This window comes from Miniopterus schreibersii, assembly GCF_964146895.1.
Source record: "Miniopterus schreibersii genome assembly, chromosome: 10".
NCBI classification, from domain to species: Eukaryota; Metazoa; Chordata; class Mammalia; order Chiroptera; family Miniopteridae; genus Miniopterus; species Miniopterus schreibersii.
Window position 1 is genome coordinate 82,968,960 of NC_138110.1, and position 20,182 is coordinate 82,989,141.

At 58.0% G+C, this 20,182-nt stretch overlaps 1 protein-coding gene across 6 annotated transcripts in view; it reads left to right on the top strand.

Moving 5' to 3' along the window:
* The first annotated feature begins 8,066 nt into the window (after window positions 1-8,066).
* The window catches only part of NFATC1 (nuclear factor of activated T cells 1), a 93,152-nt gene continuing 81,036 nt past the window's right edge, over window positions 8,067-20,182 (top strand). For 2 of the 6 annotated variants that reach the window (XM_081149841.1, XM_081149843.1), the window contains exon 1: window positions 8,067-8,515. In XM_081149841.1, the coding sequence (XP_081005967.1) occupies window positions 8,389-8,515 (127 nt within the window). In that variant the 5' untranslated portion in view covers window positions 8,067-8,388. Of the gene's footprint in view, window positions 8,516-12,357; window positions 12,686-20,182 lie in introns of those variants that run through there. The other 4 variants (XM_081149840.1, XM_081149842.1, XM_081149844.1 and 1 more) reach the window with 3 other exon arrangements.

Sequence of the window (20,182 nt, forward strand, 5' to 3'; positions counted from 1 at the left end):
CAGCGGACGAGTGGATAGGAAAACGTGGTATGGACACACAGTGGGGGTCATGCAGCCCACGAGGAAGGACATTCTGATGGCAGCTCCCACCGGATGGACCTGGAGGAGGTTAGGCTCAGTGAAACCAGCCGCTCAGCATGGCAGCTGCCGCAGTTCCCCGTGTGTGAGGTCCTGGAGCTGCCAGATTCACAGAGGGCAGTGGTGGGGCAGAGGACAGAGTTCAGTTTGGGAAGATGAAAGACGTGTGGCTGGACCGTGGTGATGGCTGTGCAACAGTGTGAATGTGCCTAAAGCCACTGAGCTGTGTGCTTAAAAGTGGCTAAGATGGTACGTTCTTGTTATGTGTATTTTACTATAGTTTTTAAAAATACCCGTTAGGGACTCTGGCTGTCTGAGAACCAAGGCCCAGGTGGGGGTTGATGCGAACCAGCGTCCACCTCCCAGGGCAGCTGCCCACCCGCCGCCCATGGCTCCTGGGGCCACTCTGTCCAGGGCCACGGCAGCTGGCGGGTGTGGGCAACGTCGCTGAGGGCTCACGTTCATTACACTTTGGCGAGATGCCACTTCCTGTCTCTAAGTAGAAAAAAGGCTCAGTGGCTTGTAAACCACCCCCATCGCGGGACATCAAACGCTCCTGACACGGCCTCTGGATGATTTACTTGTAATGAATCAGAAGCACATGGACCAAATTCCCCTTGAAATTCACTCGGGTTTAAAACGAATGGAAAAAGTCCCTCAAAAAACCGTTTGGAGCTTTACTGAACCAAACATACTTCAAAAATAGTTTGGGAAGCCATGGAACCCAGTCCCCGGCGATTCCATCCCATCCCCCGGGTCAGAGCCTCCCCAAAACTGCGTTTCGGCTACAAATGAAAGTCGTTCAGATGGAGAAAGGGAACCAGAAGCACAGCCCCTGTCTGAGGCTGGAGCAGAACCGCCCACCTCGGGCTGCTTGGGCATTAGACAGACTTAGGTAAACCAACTGGTTTAAGAAGAAAGTTACAACGTTGCCATTAGAAACTAGTATCACTACTTTTATTATGCAAGAGGAAAACTGTGAATTCACAGGTGCAAACCCAAATCTCACCAGAAACAAAAGTAACCTTTTTCCCCCGGGGGAGGTGTTGCAGGAGCAGACGCTGCAGGCTTAGGAAGTGGCCCCTGGTGGTGGAGAGTGCTCGGGAGGCCCTCTGTCCTGCAAGTGTGAACAGAGGAAGCAGAGACCCACCCAGCAGAGGGCCTTCCTGGGAACCTGCCCTGGCCGAAGGCCGCCCAGGAAGGGTCCTCAGGGCAGGCGCTGCATCTCCAAAGCTGTGGGGCAGCTGATTGGGCCCAACCTGCCCCAACAGCTCAGCCTACTTGCACTTCCAAGAGCCTCAAGGTAAAAGTGAGGAGCAGGCCGGCAGGTCGCCAGTGGACACAGCCGTGGGGCAGGTGTGTGCGACTTCAGCGCCGCCTTCCTCATTCCTCTTCACCGGGTTGTGTATTTTTCATCTGCCTCGAAAGCCCATCTCTCCCATCTTCACAGAGCAAGAAGGGACCCCTTGGCCAGGTACTTGACCTATGGCTCTTTGGGTTTTATTTTTAACTTTAATTTAATTGATTAATTTACTTTTTTAGAGCTATGCTCTTGTATGACCCGGGATTCCTGTTGTTTTGACAGGATCCCAACTCCAACCAGACCCAGCAAGGGAAACAGTGTAGGTGGTGGTGAAGGAAAAGGCGGGGAGTCTCCTGGGTCCAGTGAAGATGCCGCCCAGGCTGCAGGAGAAAATGGTGACAGGACCATGTCACATGCCCCCCACCCCAGGCAGAACAGGCCTCAGACACTGGCCTCAGACACCATTCCAGCCAGAGAGCCACAGCTTGACCCTTTATGGAGGAACTTCTCTGCCACAGCATTGCTGAGAACAGCAGAGCAGTCATATTGGGGGGCTAGTCAGCTGGGTGTGGTCGAGGAAAGAGAGTTCTTCTGAAGCCTCTGTCGTCTGGAGTGACTGTGGGCCCCCAGGGTAGTAATGGCAGGGGCTCTGACCACCGTGGGAGGGAAGAGACATCATGCAAATGATCCAGCCAGTCGCTAAGCAAATAAGCAAACAGCAAGCCCCAGACTGGGGGGGGGGGAAGGTGGGGGAGGGTGTTCCAGTATCGAAAGTTGCTACAACATATTGCCTAAAATGTTCAGCTTCCAACAGAAAAATTATGATGCATGCAATAAAAGCAAAAATGCATGACCCATACAACTTTAAAAAAATAAATAAATAAGCATGCAACCAGAACTGCCTGTGAGAGGGACCAGATGTTGGGTTTAACAGACAAGCACTTAAGAACATCCACTGTGAATGTGTTGACAGAGCTGGAGAAAAGCTGATAAAGAAGTGAGGGACGTGTGCCGATGATGTCACCTCAAGTCGACAGAGACTGAAGAGGGACCTAGTGGAGAGTCTGGAGCCAGAGGTGCGGCCGAGGCAGCAGGTCCACGGAGGGGCTCAGCCCGGGTATGAGCAGCAGAAGGACGACTGGAGAACTGGATGCGACGGGCAGAGGTGATGGAAGCTGAGAGCAGCAAGAAATGAGCGAAGGGCAACAAAGAGGCTCGGGAAAACACGGGCAGCATCGGGTGCACCAGCCTGCGCACAGTGGGGCTGCCAGGAGGACATGGCGGGAGAAAGGAAAAGAGAAAACATTCAGGAAAATTATGGCTGAAAATGTCACAAAATTATCAAAAAATAATAACCTACACATCCAAGAAGCTTGACGAACGAGACATGCAGAGACCCACCAACGGACACAACAGTAAAAATGCAGAAAACCAAAGACTAGGAGGATATCTTGAAACCAGCGAGAGTAAAGTGATGTGTCGCTTACAAGGGAGCCCAAAAAGAGCCACAGTGACTCCCCAGCAGAGGCAATGCGGCCTGAAGGCGGTGGGTACCCAGAACCCTACACTCAGCAAAGCCGTCTCTAAAAATGGTAAAGTGAAGATGTTCCCAGATCCACAAAGACGGATAAACTGCTGCCTGCAGACTCACGAGAAATACTAAAGGGATTTCTTCAGGTTGGCAGCACGTGACCCCAGAGAGAAGTGTATCCACATGAAAACACAGGGTTCCAGTAAAGGGAATGATATGATTTTATGAGAGTGCACATGTATATTTTTCTCTTCTCATAACTGATTTAAAAAGCAACTGTATAGAATTATGTGTATATAATATAATGTCGGGGCTATAATTAATAGAAATGTAATAGGTTGTAATGTATCTGCTGATAACACAAACTAAGTGGGTGGAGCAAAGCTGCACTGGTTAAGGAAGTAGCTGCAGGTGGTAAAGAAACAATTGTTACAATGTACTGTGGGGTTTGTAACATCGCTATTTGTAACATGTTTAACGTTAATACCACAGAGGCGAAAGGAGATAGACCTGTAAGGGATTCATATGCATATGTGTCTCTGGCATTAACTAGTACAGATCTGAAGCTGCTTGTGAGGTTAATGTGTGTGGTAAACCCCAGAACCACCACGAAGAAAATAACTTAGAAAAAGCAAAAGATCATTAAATAATTAAAATGCTCCATTAGGAAAAAAAAAGCATGCAACATAAGAGAACGCAATAAAGAAGGAATAGAGGAACACAAAAGACCCAAGAAAAATGCAAAAAAAAAAAAGTAAGATGTACATCCAAGTACATCAATAATAACATCAAAGACGACGGACTGAACAGGCCCATCACAGGCAGATTGTCAAGTTAGACAAAAACATAATCCAACTTTAAGCTGGTTACAGGAAACACCTTTAGATTCAAAGGTGGAAAAAGACAGTTATGCAAAGAGCAACCGTGGAAAACTGGAGCGGCTGTGCTAACATCGGACAAAGCGATTTCAACAGGAGAAGCTTTAGTGAAGATAAAGAGATGTTTTGTGATGATAAAAGGCCGACCCATCAGGAAGATGCAGGAATTAAACATGTGCCCCTAACGACAGAGCCCCAAAATACAGGTGTCCCAAAAAATGTACACACACAATGTCTAGATTCTGTTACATTTTGGAAATGAAATGTATCTTAATAAACACTGCCTTTATAATTATCCAAAGTGTGTGTATATTTCAGGGGGACATCCTTTATAGAAAGCAAAACCAGAAGAATGAAGGGAAAGACTGATAGTGCTACAGTGACACCCCACCAGAGACACCAATACCCCACTTTTTTGTTGTTTATCTTCATCTGAGGATACTTTTTCCATTGATTTTGAGCGAAAAAAATAAATATGAGAGAGACACAGACTGGTTGCCTCTTCCATGAGCCCCAATTGGGGCAGGGGATCAAACCTAAAGCCCAGGCGTGTGCCCCTGACCAGGAATGGAAACTGTGACCCTTCAGTGTGCGGCCGGCGCTCTGACCGCTGAGCCACGCCGGGCAGGGCAGCACCCCACTTTCAGTAATGGATGTAACAACCAGACTGAAGCTCAACAGGAACCCGAAGGTTTCAACAGCACCTTAGACCGACCGGGCAGAGCAGACGTCTGTGGACACTCAACCCAACAGCAGAGCACGTTCCTTCAAGTGCACACGGGACATTCCCAGGTGGACCACACACAGGGTGGGCAAAGCAGGTTTACAGCTGCTCACATAGAAAATAATACAATAATTAATAACAAGAATAAACTCTGTGTTTCACGTACTCACAACTGTGAGGTGGGGCCTACTTTTGCCCCACACTGTGCTAGGCGAGGAAGCGCTGGGGCTGCCTAAGGCAGCGACAGGGCCTCAGGGAGGGGGGCCAGGAGGGAGCGAGGAGGTGGATTGGAAGAAGGCTCTGGTGGTTGGCTAAATGGGGGTATGGGGAGATGAGCCCCATCTCGGGGTGGGTAACAGAGACTGGGAGGGGTTTCCCAGTGAGGAGGCCCCTGCGTGGCTGCTCCAGGTGTGGAAGGTGAAGGACATCAGGGGCCATGAAGAGCCGTTTGGCACTTTTCCTGATGCCCTGGGCATGTGCCCAGGGAGGGAAGTTGACTGATGGACCGACTGATTGAGGTTCCAGAGCTGGCGGTCAGGCTGAGGCTAGGCAGGAGGCCAGTGACCAAGACCTTTGCGAGGATCTGTGGATGGGCGGCCGCACTGATGAGATGCCGGACAGGTAAAAGCACAGTGTTGGATCCCTGAACCCCAGATTCATAGATCTCTAAGAACACCCCAAATTAGAAAAGAAAGTGTGAATGTGCTGACACAGGAGTGTAATGGAAAGGACCCCTTTCTTTCTCAACTCCAGCCACAGCTGTGAGATTTACTTGCATTGGCTTTATAAAAAAAAATCAGTTTCTGAAAAGTAAATAACTTTCCATGATTCTGATTTCTTAACTTAATGCCCAGCTGTTCTCTCTGGCTCAGTGCCAGGGTCCTCAAGCCTGCTCCCCAGCACCTCTGCTTCTTCCCGCTGGGTAAGAGGTGCCCTCAGGTAGCACCCACACCTGGGGGTGAAAGGAGTGGGAAGCGCAGCGTGTTCCGAAGTGGAAGAGCCTTAAAGTGGCCACCACCTGGCTCAGAATGTGGGCCGGGCGGCAACACGCGCTCACGTTCAACTGGCAGATGTTGGCGCGAAGTTCCTGAGCAACAAGTGGTACCTGGGGTGCGCGACTGAGTAACAGCAGGAAAGGTGGGCCCTGGCCGGGCACCTGAGCAGCCGAGAGGGCGGGCAGCGCCCGGCCAGGTGCGCCCCGCGGCCCCCTGGGGCTCCGGGGCAGGAGGCCGGAGCGTTCTCAGGTCCTCCTGACCCGCCGGACCGCCCACATCGCTGAGGACCGTGTCTCCATAGCAGTTGTGCTTAAACAAAACCCAACCAACGTGACTGCCTGGTCTCTAGAAAATCCTGGGCAGGGTGGAACATCCCGCGTGCGCTCCAGGAGAAAGGACTTGGCACCCAAGGGGACCTTGAAAATGGTAAGCTTCTCGGGTGTATTTGCCCCAATAATCCACAGAAACAACAGTAACCTAAAAATAGTCTTGTTTTCTGCCCTAAGCTCCTTTTAACTTCGTTAGTCATCACCCATTCTTAAAATAAAATCCGTGTAACGTCTCTCCTGGTAGCCGCTATAAACACACCTCAGGAGGAAGAGGAAGGCCCCGCGGGCGGGAGGGGCGCGCGGGGGCCGCGGCTCGGGCTCGGGCTCGGGGGCCGCGCGGTGGCCCAGGACCCGCCGCCGACCGGGGGGCGCGCTGGCCGCGGAGCTGCGCCGCCGCCTCCGGAACTCCCTGCGCCCTGGCGCGCGGCCACCGTGGTCCCGGCAACGGCATTAAACAGAGGGCAACAGACGGGGATTCCGTCACCGGGCGGGGAATAGGAAGGGCATTGAGAGCAGACGGGAAAGAGCTTTTCTGGATGGAGTGAAAATTATTTATCGAGGGGGAGGGGGACCCAGCCACCGTGGCCGACAGCCCCGGGCTCGGCTCTTCCCCGCCCAGGGGCGCCCAGGCCCACGTGGGTCCCGAGGGCTCAGGGCGGGGGGCTGGGGGGCGCCGGGCGCGTGAAAGCGCGGGAGGGGCGGACGGGGGGAGGTCAGACTTGACTTTAATACGACTGGCGGGGCTCCCTTCGCTCCCCCCACGACAGCGCAGCCTCCTCCCGGCGCGTCCTGGGGGGGGGGGGCGGAGAGCGGTGGACGGAAACTCTCCAGCAAAATCCTGTTGGGGGGGCGGGAAACGGAAACTCTCCAGGCAAAATCCTGGCACCCAAGTCTGGATACACCAGGACTCAGTGCGGAAAGATGGGGGGGGGGGGTAGAGGGCGGCGTGGCCCTGGCGCCCCCTGGCGGCCGCCCCCCGCGGGATGCGAGCTCCTCGCTGAGCATCCGGCGTCCTGGGGGACCCCCGCACCCTCGGAGCGCTCGCAGGGGTTTCCCTCAGCCTCGGTTTCCTCGTGCCCCGCGGGGTCCCCTGCCGTTTCCATGCGGAGTCCCCCTCTTCCTGCGCCCGGGGCACCAGCTCTCGGCGTGAGAGCACGTGTCAGGTGGTGACTCCTGAAAAGTGACACCCAGACGCCCCAGGGATGAGGCGGCCGCTTGATGGGAGACCTGGGACGGGGAGACATTTCGGTTCTGCCCAGTGGACGCCGCTGGGCAGCTTCCTGTCACTTAGTGTCGCATCCTATTAGCTGGCGAGACCCCCGTTGCCATGGATCCCCCATTTCCCTGGGTCATGGGCCTGGGCTCGTCGGGGGGACCCACCGGCGTCCCTCAGGCCTCCCGGGTCCCCGCAGCAGAGACGTCTTTTGCTTTTGGTTTATTTTAAACCACATAAGGGTGTCGTGCCATCGATTTATGGGTCTTGTACACCAGACACTTTTACCGCCCTAACACCCCAATCCCTTCCATCCGCGGCCAACAAGAAAATATGGTCCCACTTGGCAGCCGCGCTGCGCCGAGGCCCAGGGTTTGAGAGAGGGAAGTGTTCCGTGGACCGCGTGTCTGCGCGGCGGCTCCGGCCCGGCCCCGCGGGCGGATCCCCAGCCGGGGTCTGGGGGCCGGGGAGGGGCGCGCGGCTCCCCTGCCCCCCGCCCCCAGCTCCTGGAACCGGAGACGGGATGGCTCGGCTTCTACTCAGGGAAACGGCAGTAAGTCGAGGTCCCGGGACTGCCGTGCAATCTGTTAGTGATTTGGCGGGGTGGGAATTTCCTTTCTCGGGCCTGCCAGTGGGAGCGCTTTTCCAAATTTCCACCGCGGGGAAGCCTGCGATTTTACATAATGATTTCAGCATGCGGCGCGGGGCGCCCCCGGGCCCTGCCTGCCCGCCCCGAGGCGGACGGCGACTCTCAGGACCCCCGCCGAGCCGGGCCCGCCGGTCCGCGCGCGGCCCCCCCGCCCGAGCCCCTGCCCGCCCCCCGAGCGCCCCGGGCCGGGAGAGGGGCAGCCCCGCGCGGGGAGGGGCCGCGCTCAGCACTGGTCCCCGGGGCCGCGCCGGCTCCGGCGGGCGGGGCGTAATGTCACGGCAGGGAGGGGGCGCGGGAGCGCCCGGTGGCGGGAGGCGGGGGAGGTGTTTTCCAGCTTTAAAAAGGCAGGAGGCAGAGCGCGGCCCTGCGTCAGAGCGAGACTTTGAGACTCCGGACTCGCAGGCACAGTCGCCGCGAGGGATTCGGCTGCCAGACGCGGGGACTGGGCGCGGGCGCACACCTCCGAGCCCCGCGCCCGCCGCCCGCCGCCCGCCGCCCCGCTTCGGTCCCCGGCCGCAGCCGCCCCGCCACGCGCGCACACGCCCCTCGATGACATTTCTCTGGGGCGCGCGACGCTGAACCCAGGCAGAGCGCGTCTGCCCCGGAGCCTGCCTCCCGGGGAGCCCGACCCCCGCCGTGCCCGCTCCTCCCGCTCCTCCTCCTGCTCCGCGCCGCCGCGGCCGCGTGGATGCCAAGTACCAGTTTTCCAGTCCCTTCCAAGTTTCCACTCGGCTCTCCGGCTGCAGTCTGCGGGAGAGGAGAAACTTTGGGGCCCGCGCCGCCCGCCGGCGGCACCATGAAGTCGGCGGAGGAAGGTAAGCCGGCGGGGCCGCCGCCCCCCGCGCGGTCCCCCCCGCGACCCCCCAGCCCTGGCCCGGCCCCCCCAGCCCCGCTCCCGCCGCCCCGGTGCCTGTGCCGCCCGCTGGCCCCCCGGGTTCGACCCCGGGAGGGGCCACTCAGCTCGGCCAGTGTGCGCGGGGAGGGGCGCGGGTCCCCTGCGCGCTGCGGGCGCCGGCACAGATTGGGAAGCGGTGTCCCCCTGGTGTTTCCCCGGAGCAGCCCTGATTTCGAGCCGCGCCTTCTTGCCAATAGGTGTCTCCTCTTCTCTAGCGCTGAGTGCGCGCCCTCGGCCTGCGCCGGTGCAGCCTCGCATTGAGTCCCCGCGGTAGAAACTCAGTTCAAATGCGGGCGGTTGGGGACGGGTGAGGTTAGGGCCGTCAGAACCACAGAGGACACTCTGGGATGAAGTGACGTTTGGGGAGGCCTGTGTTCTTGCCCTGTGGGGCGAGGCCACCTTGTGGCTTCGAAGACCAGCCAAACAGGAGGTGTGGGGGCCGCGCCCCTCCGCGAGCGCGCTCTCCAAGCGCCGGCCTCCAAGTCCGCCTCCGCGGCTGCTGAGCCCTTCGGGCCGTCGGGCTGGAGGCCGGATGTAGGACTGAACCGGATCAAACGCGCTGTCCGAATACAGCCCCTGAGCGTAGCGGTTTTCAGTTCTGTGGACGCGAGAGTGCCGACCGTAGGAAACGCTTCAGGACACTTTGGAAGGGGGCCGCCAAGTTTCCAGGTGCTTGTGCAGGGTCACAGGACGGCACGTCCGCCCTGAAGCCTGGTGATGGCAGGTCCCCTGCGGACGGTGCGCTCGCCGCCCTCCGTAGGGCAGCCTCCCAGTCCCAGTCCGCTTTGTCCCTCACAAGGGCCACCAGTGAGCGGGGAGCCGGGACCTCCTGCGGGGAGGGGAGGCTCCCTCGGGTGTCTGGAAACGTCAGGAAGGGGGTGACTAGCACCCCACGGAGGCATTTGGTTGACAAGCGCAGGGGGGAAGCTGGGCGACATCTTCCCAAATGCCTTCTCAGCGCTGAAGCAGTTTATTTAAATTATCTTAAGAAAGCTGGCAAACCTGCGGATGGGATGGGTAACGCGTGCTGGTATTTATAAGGGCGGACATCCTTCTGCGGAGCGCCAGCAAGTACACGCGGCTGCTTCCTGCGGCGTCCAGGGAGCGCCAGGCCTCAGAGCCGGTTTCCAGAGAACGCCCGCCCCTGGGGCCGGTTACCTTTAGCAGAGGGCCCGGGACCACAGGCTCAGCCGAGTCCTGCCGTCAGCGGCCTGGAGTCCTAGAGCTTTCCACCTATTGTGTGTCAAGGCGGGAAGATGTATCTTACGTTTCTTACCACTTCATGTGAATTTAGAAAGTGTCAAAATGCAAACATCAGGAAATGTTTACAGGACCAGCCTTGCCATTAAAAGAAAAAGTTAAAAAAAATTGAGGTTTTGAGCGAAAACCCTTGGACACTTATTTCAAAGTTTTCCCCACGTGTTTCTTATCACTGCTTTAAAACTAAAAACGCGGGCCTTTCTAAGTTCAGGGTTTTGGGGGTTTTTTTGTTTGTTTTTTACTTGAACAGTCAGGGGTCCATCCTGCAGCAAAGAACCTTTTCATGAAGACAAGAGAGGAAAAACCATCTCTGGGGGCGGGGTGAGTTTTCCTGTTTCCTACTTGGGGAGATGTGTGTCAGAAGGTCTCTGCTGAAAGGCGGTGCCAGGTGCAGGGCGCCCTTTGACTAAACAAATACCGTGTGTTTTATGAGGACGGCAGAATTAGGCTAACCGGAAAGTGCGGTCCATCCATCGTAAAGACAGGCCCTCCGACCGAGGCAGGGTCGCCCCTTTGGGCCAGCGCCCCTCCTGCCAGGGCTGGGGCACTAGGTGCCTTCTCAGAACCTGAGCACTGCCTGCCTCCCCTGGTGTAATGAGCACCTGGGCCCAAGCTCATTAGGCCCTGTTGTTTCTGATGTCCCGGAGCTGGTCCCCCCCCAATGCTGAGAAATGCAGGCCTGTAGGTAGCCGCCCACCCACCCATTCAGAGGTTGCTCCACACTGAATGCCCCAGGCTCCCCTCACAGAACAAAGCGCCCCTGTTCTCCCGCGTTAGCTTCATGGCCTTGTTCCCTCACCCAGATTAGAAGGGCGATGGCGCCCACGGTGTCACACTCAGGGCCGGAGCCTGCACCGGGGACACCCACAGCCTCGAGGAAGTGCCAAGCTAAACATTCCCTTCGAGACAGGGGTGTCTGCTAAACTGGCTAATAGCTCACCCCCCTTATAAGATGAAAGTCTTGAGGTGCTGGTAAGAGGAGCATTTTAAAAAGGGGCCACGGCACCGGGTCCCCTTGGTTGGGGATCTGAAACCAGGTGGGGACCAGCTCAGCCCTGGGATGAGCAACCCTGAGTCCTGGATCCTGGGGGCCCAGGGGACAGGGCAGGAGTGTCCACCCGCCCTCCCCAGGACAGTGGAGCAAAGAGTTTGTGTCAATTTTATGCAGAGGTGAGAAGGCGGCTTGAAGTTAAAAAAACAAAACAAAACACAAAAACAGAAAATGATACGTTGCGGCTTAGAAAACAGAACTTCCATTTGCCTGAAGGTCAGCAGAAAAAGCTAACTAAAACAAAACAACCCTCCAACATACATCTCAAAGTGAGAACTATTATTAGAAACTAAATCAGGCCAAAGTGAACTATAGTTTATCACTGGAGAAAACCAGCCCTTTGCAAAGGGTCACGGGAGAGAAGCTCGGGGTGCGGGCGGGTCACGTGGTCAGCGGGGTCTCTGCTTCTGGAAAAAGCAATGCCCGCGGGGCAGAGGGCCTGCGGGGCATTAAGGAGGGGAAATTAGCAGCAGAATGGCCATCGCGGACCGGGGGCCGCCCCTCCTTCGACTGGACACCCCGAGTGTGCGCTTCTCTGGGGCAGTGGCCCCGCTGCTCCCTTCTGTGGCAGATGTTGGCTTGACCGGTGCCAGGCCCCTGGGGACAGTAAACAGCTGGGAGAAAGACGAAGGGCACCGGAGGCGCTGCGCGGGCCTGGCCCTTTGCGCCCAGTGTTGGTGGGTGCGCTGCTCCGCGCCCCCTGGGCTCACGCCCCGCTCAACCCCGAGGGGCTCGGGGCTGCCACGCGGTGGCGGGGGGTCGGCTCCGCACGCCCCGGAGGGTGCTGTGAGTTTTAGGAGGAGGGAGGCTGGAGGAAGGGGTGTCACAGAAAGAAGGGCTGCCTTAGAGGCGCGGCCTGGGAGTCAGACGCCCGAGGCAAGAAAGGCCTAGGGACCCGGCGTGAACGCGGGTGCGGGCGCCTGGCCCCGCCCGCCGTGGGGGCGCCCCTGTTCCCCCTGCGCTTTCGGCGGTGCCCTGAGCCGCGGGGCTGGCGGTGGCACTTGGGGTCCAGCCGGGACGCTCGGGCCTCGCGGGAAGCGCCACCCCCTTCCTCCCAGAAGAGGACGGAGAGCGTGAGAGCCTTAAAAGAAACAAAGTTGCAGACGAAGTCAGCGGGCCTGGATACAGTGTCGCCGTCGCGCTGGGGAGCAGTCGCTGCTCTTTGCGCCACTTGGTGTCACGGAGGAGTCGGCGGGGACCGCGGGGTCCCGGACAGGACCGTGTGCCCCGCGCACGTGGGCCCGGCGCCGGCCTCGGGGACACTCTGGGGTCCCGCCCGCGGGTGGGGCGCCAGCGCGGGGCGCGAGTGACAGGCGAGCGCCGAGGCTCCCGGAGTTTATTTAAAACTCGGCCGCGGCCGCCGGGCTTGTTTGTGTGAACCCGGAAACGCGGGGGAGGGGCCGGCCGCGGGGGAGGGGCGCGGAGTCACGTTACCGGGACCGGCCGAGCGCAGGGCGCAGCCGAGCCGGCGGCGACCACAGGTGCCCGCGGCCGGGGACCGACCGACCCGGCCGCACCCCGGCCCCAGACCCGACCCGGGCCTCGGACCCTGGCAGTGACCCCCGGCGCCGGCCCTGGTCCCGGACCCCGACCCCATCCTGGACCCCGACCCTGGCCCTGACCCCGGCCCTGACCCCGAACCCCAGACCCTGGACTCTGACCCGGGACCCCGGACCGGCCGTCCCGACATGACGGGGCTGGAGGAGGACCCCGAGTTCGACTTTGATTTCCTTTTCGAATTTAACCAGAGCGACGAGAGCGCCGCGGGGGTCGCCCCAGGTGGGTCCGCGGGTCGGAGGTGCAGGGCCCAAGGTGCAGGGGATACAAGGTGCGGGCCGGGATGCAGGATCTGGGGGTGCAGGGATGGAGTGCAGACTGGGGGGTGCAAGGGTCGGAGGTAGAGCGTCCAGGGGTGCAGGTCCAGGCGATGCAGGGGTCAGGGGGGGAGGGTTGGGGGTACAGGGGTCAGCAAAGGGAGGAGGTCTGGAGGAGCCAGCCTCTGGGACAGGCCTGGGGCTGGAGCAGCCCCTCCCCATCTCTCTGCCCAGGAACACCCTGCCCTGTGCCCCTCTGCTCCCCACCCCACCCCCACCCAGGGCAGGGCAGCACCCACAGTGTCCCTGCTCCTGTGTCTTGTTCCTGGCCTGTGGAGCAGGCAGAAAACAGGTCAAGTTTAATGGCTGGGGGGTGGGGGGGGCGGGGAAGCCCCTGTGAGGCCGGTTGGTGCCACAGCTCCGGTTTCTGGCGTCAAGGAGCATCGCGTCCCCTGCCTGTGGGTCACACTTGTGCTGGTCTCTGGAGCTTTCCTGTGCAGGGGGCCTCCAGCTCCAGGCGGCCACTGCACCGCTCAAGCCAGGGGCAGGAGTGTCCAAGGCCCGACTTGGACAGGGCCTGGGGACAGGTGGTGAGTGGTCACTGCCAGAGGGCAGGGGGGCCACAGAGCCCCCCATCTGTCCCTGCCCTGCAGCCTCAGGCCCCTTGCCCCTCCCAGAACAGTTAAAGGGGAAGTAGCCCAACCCCGGGGGGCCAGGTCCTTTCCTTTCTTTCATTTTCTCTTCTCTGTCCTAATAAAGGGACCCCCCCACCCCCAAATGGGGGTTCTTGAACAAGCATCAAGCCACCGAGAGATCCCAGCCTGTCTGCTGGTGGGCGTGGGGAGCCGGGAGCCCCTTCTCCCCTCTCTGTGGGCCGGCGTCCACGTGGCGGTGAGTCGAGGAGGCTGCACACAGCACACTTGGCTCCGCTGAGTTTCTGCAGCGATTGTATAATATTTTCCATATCGTTCCCCGCTCTTCTTTTAAAGACTGTAACACCCTGGTCATTTTTAAAAAATGGATGTTCCAACCAGACCGAGGCTGGCTGGTCTTCGTTAACCGCCCTCCCGACCGCCTTCCCCGGCTGCCGGTTTCCAGGCCCCGGGGCCGCGGGAGCCCAGGCAGAGGCGGGTTGGAGGGATCTGAGGCCTTGACTTTGCTGCTGGGCCTGGCTGCCTGAGGCTCTGTGCCCCGCTCTGTGGGCTCGTCCCAGGTTGTCCCCATCGGAAGCCTCTCCCTCGGTGTTCAACCACTTTTCTGTTGATTCAGCGAAGATCGCCGGGGGTGCGGGCCACACTCCCCGCCTCTCTGTGGTGTGAAAGACCAGAAGGCCACGTAGTTGGGGTCAACAGTAGGTAGCTTTCCGCAGTGGGTCCTTGCACGTAGCAGTACGCGCTGAGGTTCCTTCGGGTCTTTTCATGGCTGGACGGCTCGTTTCTCTTCGGTGGTAAATAATATTCCACTGTTTGGATGGACTGCAGCTCATCCATCACCCTCTGCAAGACGTTTTGGTTCCTTCCACACTTTGGCGGTTATAAACGAAGTCCTGTCTTCTTGTCCTTATTAATTTTATGTTACACGTATTAATTATTAAATTACTACATTGTTACATTGTTACATTAAATTCTCCAGTTTCGAATGGGTGATAGCGAAGGCTTCACATGATCTCCAGGCCGAGCCTGGATATAAATAAATGAATGAGTGACTGACACCGAGCTCCGTTGTAAGCTTGGTGACACAGAGCTTTATGGCTTATGCTGAGCACAAAAACGGGCGCTTTGTCAGAAGGACAGGCCAGTCCTGACCACAGGCCGCCCGGCCGCTCGTCTCCGTCACGATCCCTTCTGTCTTGAGAGCTGAGTCCTCCGTGTCCAGGCCTCCAGGAGTCAGGGATGGGTCAGCCCTCCGTCCACCCTGCCGCCCAGGCCACCTCGTGCTCTTGGCTGTGTGGCACTGATGGGGCTTCTGTCTTACCTGTTGCTTCAAGGGATTGCCTGGGTCTTGGGTTCTTTGTTCCCAGAATGCCCAGCAGGTGCAAATGGAAAAGAATTTGAAAACTAATGTGCTCGGAGCTGGGCAGGCGTGTGGTTCGCACCCATCTGTCCCATCTATTTTCCTGTCCAGGGACCCCCACCCCCCGGGGCAGAGGACGGATGGGCAGTGGGCCTCCTGCTCCTTTCTGGGTCTCAGGAAATAGCCGCTTGCTGTCAGCTGGGAGGCGGGCGTGGCCCAGCTTCCCGCCAGGGCTCCTGTTTGCTTGGTTATTTTGGCCGGCTTACGGCTGCCAATACTGTCTCCCTGGCAACTCCGGAGGAACTTGGCCAGGCCTCTGGGTCTGGCTGGAGTCTCCCCAGCAGCCGGCCACCTCCAGCTCGGTGCAGGCCAGTCTGCGCCCTCCGCATGCGTGACCGGTGGCCTTTCGTCGCTCATCGCTCCCTTGTGCAAGGGATGTCCCTGGCGGCATCTTGATTCTCAAGCCTCTTTCAGCAGCCGTGAGGGTGACGTGAAGAGCCCCGGAGCCCCGCTCCTGTGCAGGTCAGCCCTGCCGCGGACGCCGGGTGCGGGTCCTGCCTCCGGAGCACTGGGCACTCAGAGGGGGGCCGGGACCCTTGAGTTTCAGGACAAGCACCTGCATCTTTCATACGAGCAGCCCCACCATCCTCAGGGATGTTCCGTTAGGGACGGCTGTTTGTGTGGAGGGTGTTGTAATTCTGTGTTACGTTGGTCAAAGGAAGACCACGGCTAGTGAGGATCAACCTGATGGTTTTAGCTTCTTGAAAACAGGGACTGAGAGGTAAGGACCCAAGGTGGTCCAGGCTGAGACCCTCGGAAGGGCCTCGGGGCTCACTTACAGGACATTCCTCGGGGTGTTTGCCGCTGTATGGAGGCTGCTCTGTTGGGCTTCTCACGGGCGGCTTGTGGGGCCAGCGGTGCCCTTGGAAGCTGCCCTGTCACCTGTGGGGCCTGCACAGTCCCCTTGCCCTCAGGTAGCGCTTCCCTCGCTGCTCAGTAAATAGGTTTCTATGCAGGTCTGGGCATCAAGCATGTTTTGGTTTTGTTTTGTTTCCATTACCTGCAAATTATAATCTTGCCACATGGGCACCGGCCAGCCTGCTCCGAGGACAGGGGTCCTGCCAGGGGTTTGGGAGGACGGGGCCTGGCAGTCACTCAGGTCAGTTCTATTTCTAGCCTCGTGTCCTGCTCCTCAGCTCCAGCAAACGCTAAGGGGACGGCCCCTCAGATGAAAACGAAATGTCAGTGTGTCTCTCAGTTTATGAAGGACCGCAGGACGCTCAGGGGCCAGAGCGATGATTCCTGCTGGAAACGCCTGCTTGGGGGACACGTGGCCCCACGTGTGCACAACGTCAGCACCGTCCCGCCTTCCCTCCGTCACAGCGGTGGAAGGGCAGCCTGGACACAGGACGGTGGTCCTGGGGATCCCAATAACGCCAAATGCCACTGGCCTTAAGAGAAAGCACGTGGATAAATTTTTGGTGCTGATTCAGAGATAATAAAATTGTATGGTTGTGAAAGAAATTATTTCTCAGAATGAGATGAAATAATTCCTACACCCCTGTCTTGCCGGATTTGCAGAGCATTGAATTTGCGGCCGGCGCTGGACCAGCCTGGGAGCTGAACCACGCCCATGCCGGCCACCAGGCCCCACAGCTGCCCACGCTGGGTCCATCTTCTTGCTCCAGGGTGCCGGGCACTGTGCTCTGCTGGGTTGGGGGGGGGCTTGGTGCCCGAGAACTGGGAGAGTGAGGGCCAGGCCGTTCCTGTCTTCCTGGGATGAGCCTCGGTTTTATTACTTTTATTATATAAACCATTTTGAATAGGCTCCCTGTGTTTGCTTAAGCTCCTGCTGCTGCTTTGTGCTCACCTGCACTGTAATTTAATGAGCCCTCCTGGGCAGGTGGCCAGGTGCCCAAAGCACCCACAGAAAGTGACTCGGATGGGTGTTGAGCCCTTTGGTGGCTCCCGACATGACGTGAGTCAGCCTGACCATCTCAGGATTGTTAAGAAAGTTGCTGGAAATATTTTCATTCCATGTAAATGGGATCCCTTTGAATAGTTAAATAATTCAGACTCGAATGCAGTTTCGATTGGTAATAAAACCAAATGCAGTGGAGCGGGGCGGGCGGGGGGCTTGGCCCTGGCGGGGTCGCTTTTGTTCTGAAGAGAGAACATCATCAGCTCGGCTGAGGGTTTGTGGGGAGGCCCTTTCAGGGCCTTCGTTTAGAAATTTGTCTGATTAGTGAGAACTCATGCCTAGGAGAGTCTTGTCTTTGTGGTTTTTCTCTTTGTCATTGGTTCGGATGAAGCCCCTTCCCGGGAAGTTCCGGTTGCCAGTGGACCCCACGGTCACCCAGAACAGTCAGACCCCTCGTGCTGGGCCCCCCCCGAGTCTGTCCGAACCTCACAAGGGGCTGAGTCCTGTGGGCAGCTGGTGGGGAAGACCCCAGACTTGCTCTGCTAATGGCTAGAATTATTATTTTTTAACCCTCACCTGAGGATATTTTTTCCATGGCTTTTCAGAGAGTGGAAGGGGGAAGGGAGAGAGAAAGAGAGAGAAACACCAATGGGAGAGAAACACATCGATGGGCCGCCTCCCTCATGTACCCCAAGAGGGCGAGGGATCGAGCCTGCAACAGAGGTACATGCCCTTGGCTGGAATCGAACCCAAGACCCTTCAGTCCGAGGGGCCTGACGCTCTCACCACTGAGCCAGACTGGCCAGGGCTAGAATTTTTTTTTAATTCTCAGAATTACCTTCCTGCCAACAAATGGTGGTTCAACTGTGGGCTTGGCTGTATCTCTTAAAATAAGTCGTAGATGCCGGTAACATTGTTTTAGCTGGGCGGGAAGTGTAGGGGTCTGTCCAAAACCACCCCCAGGTCCCCGCGTCCTCAGGGTGCTGGGACTGTGACGGGGCCCCCTGAAAGGGGCACCCAGGGCGTCTCGCGGGGCAGCCCTGGGAGCCAGCGTTGTATCTGTGACCACACCTCTCGCTTCCATCAGGTCGTGCTTCGTGCCGCCTCCCTGGAGACGGTGATTTCCCTTTGATGTGAAAATTCATTTTCTATGGACTGTTAGGTCGTCTGTCGCTTCACAGACACAAGGGCTGTAACCAGACAGTGGACCAGTGTGGGTGTGAGTGTGGGGCCCGTTCTCACGGGTGCCCCGACTGGAGGGGCTGCTTCTTTCTTGGGGTGGGGCGCTTGTTTCTGTCATGGGGGCGTTTCCACCTCGAGGACCAAGCATCCAGAAAGCTCGAGATCCCATGGACAAAGTCTGATCTGTGTGGGGAGGGGGTGCGCCTGTCACAGCCACTGGCCTAGTGCCTGCGTCCCAGGGGCTCCCAGGGCATTTCTTCCACCCCCAAATTAGGAGGGTGTAGAGACCACAGGAAGTGGCCCAGGCTCTGTCTCAGTGGCCAGGAAAGCGGGTGTCAGGACTAGGAAAAGGCCGGCGAGTCCTCTGGGGGTGATCAGGTAGGGCAGCAGTGACCACAGGTGGGAGGGGCCGGGAGGGGCGCCAGGGGGGTGTTGGGAGACCCGTACTCCCTGAGGAAGGTCCAGGACCGCCGGGGGGTGCGCTGCCGGCACCAGGGCTGGTGAGGAAACCCATGCACACTAGGCGTTCTAGCGCCTGTTGAGGACCAGGACGCAGTAATCTGGCCGTAGTGAAAAAATGCCAGGGGGACGCCAGGCAGGCATCTCTCTGACCTGCACTTAATGTTGGGACAAGTCAAACATAATGAAGCTGTTTGTTGACATCTAATTACTAAAATTCGTGCCCTATAGGTACACGATACAGTTTCGCACTTGCTTTATTAATACCATACGCACTGATCATTTAAAGATAATAACCGTCATCCCGCAGGAACGGGATGGGCTCTGCTCTTGGTTGACTGGCTGACGTCCTGCTTCTCACCTGCAGTCATGTGGACCTGTCGGCACCTGTCGGCTGTGGGAACACTGATGTCCCTTTATTGAACTGGCAGATCTGGTTGGGGGTTTGGGGAGTGTTGGGCCCCCGTGAAGGAGCGGGCGTCGGATGGGCACATGTGGACGTGTCTGTGTAGCGCATGCGTGAAAGCACACTAAGTTGCGTGTGGCTATAAAGAAACATTGTTTCCCGAGGCCAATCTTCAGATTCCTTTTGGAAGAGATACAGAGTAGCACTTAGTCTTCCAGTGACGGAGGGGGTAAGATTTCCTTCTGTGGGGCTTGCCTGCCCGGCCTGGTGCCTCTGGACGGCGTCCAGGCCTCCTCCGTGTCCAGCTCAGGCACCTTCTGCAATGTTGGTCATTGCCCGGGGCGAGGGGGACAGCCTCTGGGTCCCTGCCTGGCACTCTTACGCCCGGGATGCAGGGATGTCCCCACTTGTTCTGTGAGGTCACCACGACCTTGGTTCCTGGGGCCTCAGCGGCTGCAGCCCCCATTTCACCACCTTCTCCTGAGGAGCTTCATCTGCCAGGAACTACCGTTTCAGAGTTAGTAGCTTCTTGTTTGGTTTTTATAAATATCATAACCAAATTTTTAACACCCGATTTCAGTTTTTGTGTTAAAAGTGTCAGTGAGCATGTGAGGGTGTTGATGGTATGTGCCGGGGTCACAGTGCATGTTGGGGACGTAGGCGTGGCCAGTGACATGGGCATGGGTGTCCCAGGACAAGCAGCAGAGCTGGGCGGGCACTGGCATTGGGGTCCCTGCCTTCTGCCCTGTGGACGTGAGGTCTCATCCTTTCCCCATGTGATGGTCCCCAGTGTCCTGCTGGTTCCTGGGGAACAAACTGGGAGACAGGGTGGTCAGGACCAGAGGTTTTCAGGGCAGTGCACCCGGGACACGGAGCTGCAGGAGCCCGATAGGCACACAGCCACCCGAGCAGGAGGCATCCCTGCCGTACCCGCGTCTAACTTGCTCAATCGCAGCTTTGTTTTCTCTTTCTTGTCACGGCTGTGTCCCCCGGGGGCTTTTTGGAACCTGGCACGGATTTTGAGCATCTGGAACACTGCCGCTCTCTCTCCAAAGCGAAGCCAGGTTGAAGGGGCTGTGGGTTCTCCCCAGGCTGCCTGGAGGGGCCGGGCCTGCTGTCTCGGGAACAGCCAGCAGTGTTTTTTATCAGGGGGATTTAGCGCCTTCAAAGCAAGAGCCTCTTGATTGCAAGGATTCCAAAAGACTGGGTAACCTCTGAAGGTGGTTGATGGCCACTTCTGGAAATAGTAGTAACGGAAGTGGTCCCTCCTATTTGGGGTTTGCACCCATTTCTGTTAATAAGGACCATGGAGTGTGGACCAGCACCCAAGACCCACAGGTGTCTGACATGGTGCAGCCATCAAACAAGACGTCTTCGGTTGGTCACTGCAGCGGGAGCCAGGGTAGAGTTTCCATGTGCATGTTTCCATTATTTAGCATCCTGGATATCTGCTCTACGCACACAATAATACAGAACCGAGA